General features: G+C 40.9%; 1 protein-coding gene across 10 annotated transcripts in view; it reads right to left on the reverse strand.

The window, feature by feature from the left end:
- Nucleotides 1-4,042, reverse strand: part of Cdk12 (cyclin dependent kinase 12) — an 86,792-nt gene extending 82,750 nt beyond the window's left edge. For 6 of the 10 annotated variants that reach the window (XM_048785230.1, XM_048785216.1, XM_048785221.1 and 3 more), the window contains exon 1: nt 2,410-4,040. In XM_048785230.1, coding sequence (XP_048641187.1) covers nt 2,410-3,452 — 1,043 coding nt within the window. In that variant the 5' untranslated portion in view covers nt 3,453-4,040. Of the gene's footprint in view, nt 1-2,409 lie in introns of all 10 variants that reach the window. The other 4 variants (XM_048785241.1, XM_048785237.1, XM_015506643.2 and 1 more) reach the window with 3 other exon arrangements.
- Between the last annotated feature and the right edge of the window lie 8,283 nt (nt 4,043-12,325).

The raw sequence follows: 12,325 nt of genomic DNA on the forward strand, positions 1-12,325 counted from the left end.
AAAAAAAAAAAAAAAAAAAAAAAAAAAAAAAAAGGTGGGGATGTAGCTCATTGGGAAAGTGTCCCTGAGTTCAATTGCCAGTACCAAAAAAAAATCTATACATGATAATTTACAAATGGCACACTAAAGACTTATGCATTTTGTGATATATAAATTTTACCCTTCACCCCTCCAAAAAACACTGGGTTCTAGGAAATGGCATACATGCTGAAGTCTTTAGAATGAAGTGTACTGATGCATGCAACTTACTTTAAGATGAATCAAAAGATGAACTGATGAAGAGATCAATAGGTATGAGGTAAAATATATGGCAAATATTAAGTGTAGACTCTAGGTGTTATATAATATACAGGTGTTCATTATAATTTTTTTTTTTTTTTTTTTGTAGCAGAGATTGAACTCAGGGGTACTCCACCACTGAGCCACATCCCCAGTGCTATTTTGTATTTTATTTAGAGACTGCGTCTCTCACTGAGTTGCTTAGTGCCTCCCAGTTGCCAAGGCTAGCTTTGAACTCGAGTTTCTCCCATCTCAGCCTCCCAAGCTGCTGGGTTACAGGCGTTCGCCACAACACTAGACCACTATAATTCTTTTAACCTGTGTTTTAATTTTATTATTATTTTTTTTTAAACAGTAAGCTGGGAACAGCATTGAACTCCTGTAATTTCAGCAACTAGGGAGACTGAGAACGGAGGATCACAGGTTTAAGGCCAGCCTAGGCAATTCAGCAAGCTCCTGTCTCAAAAAATAAATAAATAAAGGACTAAGGAATGTAGCTCAGTAGTTAAGTGCCCATGGGTTCAATCACCAGGGCCTTCCCCCGACAAAATAATAATAAATTGAGATGAAAATATTAAGAAACTTCAACCCTTGACAGTTAGGGACTCTGCAATTTGATGAATTCACACTAGTTTCTGAATAATTATAACTTTAAGTCACCAAAAATTACATTGACATACAAAACACTGCATGAATTTTTTAAATTAGTGTAATTTCTTTACTAGCATTCAATGACATTATCCTCATTCACAGAATTTACTGAGTGGTACAATGTATGATATGCACTTCATATTAATTAATTTAATCCTCACAACAACTCTAGAAGTAGATAATTATTATCTCTATTTTATTCATGGAGAAATTAAATCATTTTCCAAAGGTCACAAAGGAGCATTAGGATTCAACTCAGTTTCAATAAAAGCTCACATTTTTCTTTTGTAGACACAGATGAGTCCTCAAATATATAAGGTATATTTCATTGCCTAGGAACCAAAACAGTTTTCCACAGATAATACACTCTAAGGCTGAAATTTCTAATATGCCTTTCTCACAAAAATATTGTGAAGACATTATTACCATGTTTTTAGAGAAAGATTTTGAAAACTGTCAGTGGTCACAAGGTACCATTTAGTAAAGTTGTAAAGAAAACCAAATTGGGCTGGCCATGGTGGCACATGCCTGTAATCCCAAACTTGGAAGGCTGAGGCAGGAGGATGGAGAGTTCAAAGCCAGCCTCAGCAATTCAGCGAGGCCCTAAGCAACTTAGTGAGATCCTTTCTCAAAATAAAAAATAAAATGGGGGGGCTGGAGTTGTAGCTTAGCAGTAGAACACATGCCTCATTCGTGTGAGGCACTGGGTTCTATTCCTAGCACCACATATAAATAAAGGTCTATGAACTAAAAAATATGTTTTAAAAAATAAAGAAATAATAAAATGGGCTGGAGATGTTGCTCAGTGACTAAGTGCCCCTGGATTCAATTCCTGGTATCAGAGAGAGAGAGAGAGAGAGAGAGAGAGAAATTGTCCTAGGGACCAATTACTTCTAGGCTATTTAATGTCAAAAAGAAAACCACCTAATCAGGTGAATTTCCTCTCAAACATCCATTAAAAGATAGAACTCTGCCTGTCAATTAGGCAATGAATAAACTTACAGGTTTGGAGACTCAGTTTACAGCACAAATGGTAGGAATGACCTAAGCGAATAGCCTCAAGAGAACACAAATGAAAAGTTATAATCACTCAAGTCTCTAGTCAGGTCCAAGAAAGTTTAAGTACTAACACCAAGGGGATTTTTTAAAAACTTGAGGCAAAGCAACAGAAATAGGATCTAAAATTAACAATGCTCTGCACTCACCAGACAAAAGCCCATTTCTCTCACACAGAAGCATACAACTGAAGATCCCACTACTGGAAGTACCTACCTTTAAAAGCTGCAGGCATGTGAAATCTTTACTTCTCAAATTCTGGAGTAAAGGGAGACCAGACTTATCTACTTCAATGACTAGCCAATGGCAAAGTGTCCTAATCAAGCACAAACACTGGGGACTTCAACAAAAAGTTATCATGACTAATTGCCAGTTCCTCACAACCCACCCTACCTCTGGAAGGACTGTTAGACAAAAGCTCACCTGGGGAGCGGACTTCGACTGAGAGACCGCTTGCTCATGAAAGGGCTGCTGGAGCGCCTTCGACCATAGGGACTGGGTGATCTCCCGCTGTAAGAGCCACTCCTTTCATAGCTGGACGACCGTCTCCGGCTATAAGGACTCACAGACCTCTGTCGTCTACTGTAGGGGCTGGGTGACCGGGTACCGGACTGATAGGCAGAAGGCTCCTTGTAAGGTGGGCTGATGGACTGCCTTCTTGAGGTACTTCCAGGACTCTTCTTGTAGGAGTCATAATTGCTAGAGGTATGAGATCTCGGAGGACTAACGTCATAATCTTGGCCATAAGAAGCTCCTGAGGGGCTGTCATCTTGTTTGGAGCTGTCAGACCACTTCCTGTGGGGACTCCTGGATCTCCGTTTGGGGCTGTCCACTGTTTTGTAACTTTTGGGTGTTTCCCTTTTCCGATGACTTTTACTCCGATCTTTGTGTCCAGACTTTAGCTCACGTTCTTTCCGGGTCTTTTCCTTATGGAGTTTGGATGACCTGGATTCCTTGCTGCTGCTCTTGGATATCTGTGCCTTACCATAGTCATCGTTCTCCTCATTTGAACGCTTTGAACTTCCTGATACTCGGTCTTTCATCGATCCCGACTTGCTGGAGACTTCCTGGTTTTTTTCTTTTTCGGTCTGTTTAGTTTTTAGTAAGTCCCGGGAACGCCTGTGCTGGTGGTGACGATGTTTGTGCAGGCGGTCACTCCGATCCGTTCCACGACGTTCATCATTCTCCCTCCTATCTAATTTGAAGCCCATGTCGTCAGAGAAGGTGTCTGAATCAGAGCTGATGTCATCATACTCCACCAAAGGTTTGATAACTGTACCCAAGGATGCTTCGGGGGTCACCAACCCCATGTCTTTGGAGTGCTTGGACTTATGCCTCTTGTGCTTCGACACCAATCGGTGACGCTCTCTGCTGTTGGAGCTGCCACCTCCCGATGACGGCTGCAAAGTTCCAGAAGCTCCTCCACTCCCGTCCTTCTTGCCCCCATGTCTCTCTGAATTGGGCATTCCCTTTCCCCTGGCCTTAAGAAGGGGAAAAAGTTCCCCAGCACTCCAAGAAGTAACCCCCACCCACCCCCCCACCCTAAATCCACGCCCACCAAAGTGCCCCTAGAAGGTGGTGGGGAGGGAAGGGACGGTAGGCCAGGCTCCTCCTCCCTCCCGATTCCTCAGCACCCTCCTACATGAGGTGGGGGGTGAAGGAGCGAGGGAAGAAATGAGAGTTCCTCAGCAGTGGAGTTGCGAGACAACGAGTAGCTCCTTAAGTCTGCAACCCCCAACCCCGCGGAACCAGTCCTCAGGCCTCCGCGCCGGGAGGTGGAGGAAGTAGGTAGCCGACGGCCCAGGGATGTGGGGCCGACTCGGGCTCTGGGGCCCTGTGAAGACTGCGCGGGCCCTTCCCCTACCCGGTAGCCCGGCTCAGGGCGGCTTCCTGTCGCCGGGGTCCCGCGAACTAGGTACCTCACGCCCCCTTTGTCCCTCTTTCCTGAGGGAAGCCCCTTTTCTAGCCTTCGCCTCGCCTCAATACCTCACACTCACACTCGCTCCCTCACACAGATCTCAGTCACACACTAGATTAAACCGAAACGGCACTTGGGGGAGGGGGGAGGGGCAATCGCAGGAAATACCGCGAGAGCACAGCTCTCGCGATACTTCTAGCTTCCTTTTCGCCTCTCCCCACTACTCGATCTAACAACGCGAGAACAGGAACCTAAACGAGAAAAGCGTCCCGCAGATTCTCGCGATAAGGTTCCACCTTTTTATTTGAGGAAAGCTTTACAGAAACAGCTAGCAAAAAAATACGTATAAACGTGAACCGTACTGGTAACTCATTGAGCCGATATCCCCAGGTTCCGGTGCAAAAGCATTTTACGGTACTTTTAAGCAAGCCTTTTAGCTACCATGATAAAAATGTTTTTAACAGGGTAAAGGGCGAACGTGGTGACATTTCAAGTCCCTGAGTATTTAAAAAGCTTCGCACTTTTTTTTAATATTTATTTTTTAGATGGACACAATATCATTATTTATTTTTATGTGCTGAGGATCGAACCTAGGGCCTCGCAAGTGCTAGGAGAGCGCTCTACCGCTGAGCCACAACCCACGCCCCCCCCCCCGCACTTTTATTTTTAATTAGTTTTTTGTTGTTGTTTTCTTGGTTTTGTTTTGCGGAACAGGGATTGAACCCAGAAGGGCTTTACTGCTGAGCAACATCCCATTCCTATTTATTTATTTATTCTGTTTGTGATATTGGGAATTTAACCCAGGGGTGCTTTACCACTAAGCCACTTCCGAGTCCTCATTATTTTTCTTTCTCAATTTTACTTGTGGTGCTGGGGATTGTACCCAAGGCCTTGTGCATTCGAGGCACGCACTCTACCAACTGAGGTATATCCCCAGCCCCACCCTCATTAATTTTTACTGTGGGAGAGTGGGCTTTGAACTTATGATTCCCCCTTCTTCAGCCTCCCGGTGTAGCTGGGATTCCTAGTGTGCACCACCACTCCTGGCTAAGCCATTTTATTTTGAGATAGTATTTTACCAAATTGCTGAGGATCTTGCTAAATTGCTGAGACTGGCTTTGAATGAGTTATCCTTCTGCCTCACCCTCCAGAGTGGCCCCCCCAGACTTAGCCTGGAACTTTCCATCCTTCTAACTTGGCCTCCTGAAGCCTCCTGGGTCACTAGGATTAGGGGCGATCACTACCGCACCTGGCTTGTTTCCCATATTTATAGTGTAAGCTACATGCCAAGCATTTTACTTATGTTATCTCTAATACTCACAGCTACCCTGCAGGACATGATATCCTCATGACTGTTTTATAGATAATGCAATTCCATATTCAGAGAAGTTAAATAATTGAGGGTAACACAGGTAGTCCACCGAGTGCTGCAACCAAGAATCAAACATGTATCTCTGATACTAAAGCACAAATTCTTCCATCATGAGGCACTACCTCTCTGCCCTCTTCAAATCTAAAAGCCTTAAAGTTCCTCTGTTTTTGAGATAGTCCCAAGGCTCTTACGGATAATTTAGCTTTTTAACCTCACGCAAAATATTGTAACTATTAACAAGAAAAGAAAATGCCTTATACTGGTCTCTAAGTTTTCAAAACCTCAAACATGCATTAGCCCATTCCTTCTTTGCAACGCTGACATGGGACTGTGTAGGAGAAAACAAAGACACAGAGAGGTAACATGACCCAAGCTTCTTCATTCTTTCCTTCAACAAATTTATATGTGAGGATCCGGGGATATAGCCCCAGTGGTAAATGCGCATCTACCATACCTGAAGCCCTGGGTTCAATCACCAGCACCAAATAAATAATCAGGTTGTGATGGCACACAGCATGTAATCCCAGCAGCATGGGAGGCTGAGGCAGGAGGATCACAAGTTTGAAGTCAGTCTCAGCAACCTAGCAAGATCCTGTCTCAAAAAATAAAAAGGGCTGGGGCTGGAGCTGGGGCTCAGCAGTAGCGCAATTGCCTGGCATGTATGAGGCACTGGGTTCGATTCTCAGCACAACAGCACCACATATAAATAAGTAAGATAAAGGTCTATCAATAACTAAAAGATAGAAAAAATAAAAAGGGCTTGGGATGTGGCTCAGTAGTTAAGGGCCCTTGGGTTCAATCCCTGTTGCCAAATAAATAAATATTGAATTTATTAAATTTCAAAACCCTTCTACTTGTAATAGTACCCATTTAAATAGGCTTTCAAGTAGAATATAGGCAGCATATTGTACTATAAGTTATAAGGTAATAAATGTCATAAGAATGACATGGAGTTGGGCCTGGGGTTGTAGCTTAGTAGTAGAGCAATTGCCTAGCATGTGTTGAGACACTGGGTTGGATTCTCAGCATCCCATACAAAAAAATAAATAAATAACATCAAGGTTTGTTGACAACACAAAAATAAAGAAAAAAAAAAAAGAGAGAGAGAGAATGACACGGAGTACTGAATGCTCAGAAGTGACTGGGAGAGAAAGCTTTTCAGGGCTGGGAGTATAGTTCAGTGGTAGAGCCTAACATGCTGGAGGCTCTGGGTTCTATCCCCAGCAATATAAATAAATAAATAAAGGGCCGGGGTTGAGGCTCAGTGATAGAGCACTTGCTGAGCATGTGTGAGGCACTGGGTTCCATCTTGGTACCACATAAAAATAAACTAAGGTATTGTGTCCAGCTACAACTAAAATAAATAAATAAATGAAAATTAGGGGCAATTTATTTTGTTGTTTTGTTTGGGGTACCAGGAATTGAACTCAGGAGTACTTGACCACTGAGCAACATTCACAGCCCTATTTTGTATTTTATTTAGAGACAGGGTCTTACTGAATTGCTTAGAGCCTATCTTTTGCTGAGGCTGGCTTTAAACTCGTGATCCACCTGTGTCAACCTCCTGAGCTGCTGGGATTACAGGCATGTGCCATTGCACTTGGCTACTAGGGGCAATTTGTGCAGGCAATCCCAATAACTAGGAGGGAAGGGAACCCTGAGGAAGGCTGAGGCAGGAGGATAGCAAATTCAGTGCCAGCTTCAGCAACTTAGAGGGAAACTGTCTCCCAAAAAAAAAAAGGACCGGGGTATGAAAGGAAAATGAGAAACAAAAGACAAGAAATGAAAGACAGAGACCAGGCAACCAGGCAGAGAAGAGATAACAGGAGAGTTTATTTGTCAGAGCTGACAAAGGCACATCTTTCCATAGAGGAAGACAGGCAAAATAGGCTTGGGTTCCACAACTCTTATAGGGCAGGCTCAGCTTGGCAGGTCCTAATGCAGGTGCTTAAGGGTAGGGTTGGGATGTGGAAGTGATGATCCTTCTCAGAAATGCCCTTGGGCAGTGAAGGTTTGGGTTTGTGTGAGGGAGTGGGGTGAACCTTTCTCAAAAAGGCCCTTGGGCAGGAAAGCGAAACTTTTTATTAAACATGGAGGCTGTCACTTAAGATGGCCTTCCAGATGCTAAGCAAGGACCTTACAGGGTTGTAGCTTCCTGGTCAAGTGCCCCTAGGTTCAATCTTGATTACCAAAAAAAAAATTTTTTTTATATACTATATTTTTTACTTATGTGTTATTTTTAGTTATATGTGACAGTAGAGTTTATTTATACACTTATATATTTAAATATATTATTTATACAAACATGGAGTATGTTTTATTCTAATTAGGATCCCAGCTTTGTGGATGTACAGGATATTGAGATTCACTAGGGGTATATTCATATATGTACATAAGAAAGTTATGTTAGATTCATCCCACTGTCTTTCTTATCCCTATCCCTCCTCCCTTCCCTTCATTCCCCTTTGTCTAATCTATTGAACTTCTGTTCTTCCTCTCCCCCCTTGTGTATTAGCATTCACATATCTTGCAGAATATAAAACCTACCAAAAATAAACTAATTAAAAAAATTTAAAAGGAGGGGCATTTTAATGGGACCAGGAAGAGTGATTAGATTTTTATTTTCACTGTGTCTCCATCCCAACTACCATAAACTGAGCAATTCTCCTCTACCATGCCCTCTGCCATGATGTTCTGCCTCACCTCAAGCCCAGAGCAATGCAGTCGGCTGATGATGAACAAAAAGACTAAAACCTCTGATACCATGAGACCCAAATAAACCTTCTATAAAAACAAAAAAGAAAATCAGTAAGCCAGAGACCAGAAAAATATTCTGAATAAAGGTAAAATCCATTCTCAAATCACTGCCTAAAATGTTCTTGTATAAAATGTTCTGGTATTAAAAAAAAAATTTAAATCTAAATGTTTGAAAAATAAATAATGTTTGAGTCCATAAATTTTGATTGTAATTTTTTTGTTGTTATTGGTACTGGCAACTGAATCCAAGGGCACTTAACCACTGAACAACATCCCCTTTTTATTTTTTTATTTTTGAAATAGACTCTTGCTAAATTGCTGAGGCTGGCCTTGAACTTGGGATCCACTGGCCTCCAGCTTTGGCCTCCTGATCTCTGGGATTACTGGCATGTACTATCATGCCCAGCATTTGGTTGTAAATTTAGAAGATTAGTTTTCATGATCTCTTTTCTTTTTTGCCATGCTGAGGGTGAATCTAGGGTCTTGACCATGCTAGGCAAGTGCTCCAATTCTCACTTTCTAATCTTCTATGGAATTAAAATAAATGCTAACAAATAAAAAGAATGGGGGTGGGGGTATATCTCAGTTGGTAAAGTACTTGTCTCCCAAGCTCAAGGCCCTGGGTTCAATCCCCAGCACACACACACACACACACAAAGAGAGAGAGAGAGAGAGAGAGAGAGAGAGATTGGGAAAAGAAGGATAAAATTAAGAATGAGGTACTCGAACTCACATATGATAACTACTTATTCACTGCAGGAGAGCCTGGATATAAAGGTCCTCACCAATGGTTTGATTCTTTGTTTTTATTTTTGTGGTAGTGGGGACTTTACCACTGAGGGGATATCCCCAGCGCTCTTAATCCTGACACAGAATCTTAATAAATTGCCAGTCATGCTTTATCGGATTACAAGTGTATATCACCATGTCTAGATGTATTTTATATTTTTAACATCCCCCACCTCCAAAAACAGTTAGTTTATATTTGAGATTTCAGGAGTCCTCTGGAGCCTCCCTCAAAGCTTAGTTGTTTACAATTTACCCATTACCCATTTTGCCACATAAGAAGATTGTTCTTTTTAATTTTCTTTTTTTGTACTAGAGATTGAACCCAGGGGTGCTTTATCACTGAGATACATCCCCAGATCTTTTTTTAAAATTTTTTATTTATTGGACTGGGGCTGTGGCTCAGTGGTAGAGCACTTGCCTAGCATGTGTGAGGCACTGGGTTCGAATCCCCGGCACCACATAAAAATAAAACAAATAAAATAAAGGTGTTGTGTCCATCTACAACTAAAAAAAATATATAAAAAAAAATAAAATAAAATAAATTTTTATTTATTTATTTTTAATTTAGAGACAAGGTCTCACTAAGTTATTTAGGGCCTTGCTAAGTAGCTGAGGCTAGTCTTGAACTTGCAAACCTCCCACCTCAGCCTCCTCAGTTGCTAGGAAGCTTCTGTCTTTTTTCTTTTCTTCCATCTTTTCTTTCTTTTTTCTTTTTTTAATATTTATTTTTTAGTTTTCAACGGACACAACATCTTTGTTTGTATGTGGTGCTGAGGATTGAACCTGGGCCACACGCATGCCAGGAGAGCGCTCTACTGCTTGAGCCACATCCCCAGCCCCCTTATTTCTTATTCTTATTTTTCCTTATGAAAAATTCTGAACTGGGGATTATACCCAGGAGGGTCTCACTGAGTTGGTGAAGCTGGCTTTGAACTCGTGATCCGTCTGTCTCAGTGTCCTGAGCCACTGGAATTATAAGTGTGCACCACCACACCAAATTTTTTTTTTTAATATTTTTTTGGTTCTTGATGGACCTTTAATTTAGAGATTTTTTTTTTTTTTTTAATATTTGTTTTTTAGTTTTCGGCGGACACAACATCTTTGTTTGTTTGTGGTGCTGAGGATCGAACCCAGGCCGCCAGCATGCCAGGCGAGCATGCTACAGCTTGAGCCACATCCCCAGCCCTGATGGACCTTTATTTTAATAATTTATTTATATGTGGTGCTGACAATCGAACCCAGTGCTTCACACCTTCAAGGCAAGCACTCTATCACTGAGCCATAACCCTAGCCCTAAATGTTTTATTTTAAACAGAGTCTCAATATATATTATTACTGAGGTTGGTCTCAAATTTACAATCCTCTTGCCTCAGTTTCCAGAGTAGCTGGGATGTGTGCCACTGCAATACAATTTTTTCATTGATGTTCTTTTATCTGCATTTTACAATGAGAAATAACTTATCATTCTATTCTGTAAACAACATTTGGTTTGCAGTATTTATACGTTTTATAAGTTTAAATTATCTTAGCTAAACTTAGTACAGAAATTATTATTGATTTTATAAACAGTTTCATGAGACAGCTTTGTGGAGTATGTCTGTAATCCCATCTAATTGGGGGGCTGAGGCAGGAGAACCACAAGCCCAGGGCCAGCCTAAGCAATTTAGTCAGCCCCTGTCTCAAAATAAGAAAACAGGATGAGGGTATTGTTTAGTGGTAAAGCACTTGCTTAACATGTGCCAAGCCCTGTGTTCCATGCCCAGTTCCACAAAAGAAAAAAAAAATTTTCCATTAGAAAACAAAGAATAGGGCTGGGATTGTGGCTCAGTGGTAGAACGCTCCCCTCACACCAGCGGGACCTGGGTTCAATCCTCAGCACCACATAAAAATAAAGGCATTGTGTTGTGTCCATCTACACCTAAAAAAATAAATAAATATTAAAGATAAAAACAAACAAACAAAAAAGCATAGCTGTGTATTTAATTAACATTGAGATCGGCAGTTTGTGCATAATACTTAAAAACAAAATTTTGGTGGGCTTGGTGACATAGCCTGTAATTCCAGTGGCTAGGGAGGCTGAGACAGGAGGATCAGGAGTTCAAAGCCAGCCTCAGCAAAAACAAGACATTAAGCAACTTGGTGTGACCCTGTGTCTAAATAAAATACAAAATAGGGCTGGGGATGTGGCTCAGTGGTCGAGTGTCCCTGAGTTCAATCCCTAGTATAAAACATAAAAACAAAAACAAAAACAACAAAAAAACAAAAACCTCTGAATTATGTGAGTCCATTAAAGTTTTGGGCTATTTTTTTCATATTACCAGTTCCTAACACACTCAGGACTTCATAAATATTTAGTGAATGAAAACATTTTGACAATACGAAAGGTTCAGTATTTTATTTTTTAATATTTTTTGTTGTGGATGGGCACAATACCTTTATTTTATTTATTTATTTTTATGTGGTGCTGAGGATCAAACTCAGTGCCTCATGCATGCTATGCAAGTACTCTACCACTGTGCTAGAAACCCAGCACAAGGTGCAGTATTTTAACATATAAACCCATCTTTCAAATTTTTGCTTGGATAAATGCTTTCTGTACTCCTAAGAGTTGCCAGATTCATATTACATAATATTTATGTTATATAATATCTGGGACATAGTTTATACTAAAAATATTCAATTATCTGAAATTCAAATTTAAGTTAATGTTCTCTATTTTATCTGACAACCCCATCAATTTATTCCAACAACATGCATTAAGTTCATGACAGGTGACAGGAGCTGTACTAGGCACTGGAAAGAGTAGTGAAAGCCCAAGTGTAGCCCTCCTGACACCAGCAAGGAAGAGAGACATGAAGCAAATCATCACATGCTGATGATGAAATTACTATTAAGAGATTCTGGGGGCTGGAGTGGTGGCTCAGTGATAGAGTGCATGCCTAACATGCACTAGACACTGGGTTCGAACCTCGGCACCACATAAAAACAAACTAATGTATCCACCTAAAATTAAAGATACAGAAATAAATAAATGTTTTTAAAAAACGAAGTTTTGGGTGAAAAAGTTTGAAATAATTTAACAGAAAAACTCAGAGATTGGGGGCTGAGGCTGTAGCTCAGTGGTAAAGTGCTTGCCTCGCATGAGTGAGGCACTGGGTTCAATCCCCAGCACCATATAAAAATAAATACAGATACTGTGTGTTCATCTACTACTAAATAAATATTAAAAAAAAAAAACCTCAGAGATAAGAGAAATGTTGTTTCTGTTGTCTAGAGGAAGGGAAATTTATTTATTTATTTACTACTGTGGATTAAAGCAGGGGTACTTTATCATTGAGCTACATTCCTGTCTTTTTAATTTTTTTGTTTTGAGACAGGGTCCCACTAAATTGCTGATGCTGGGCTTGAAATGGCAAGGATTTTCATGCCTTAGCCTCTTAAATATCTGGAATTACAGGTGTGCGCCATTTTGCCTGTTTAGAGGAAGGGATATTTAAATGGAG

This window comes from Marmota marmota, unplaced genomic scaffold, assembly GCF_001458135.2.
Source record: "Marmota marmota marmota unplaced genomic scaffold, marMar, whole genome shotgun sequence".
NCBI lineage: Eukaryota > Metazoa > Chordata > Mammalia > Rodentia > Sciuridae > Marmota > Marmota marmota.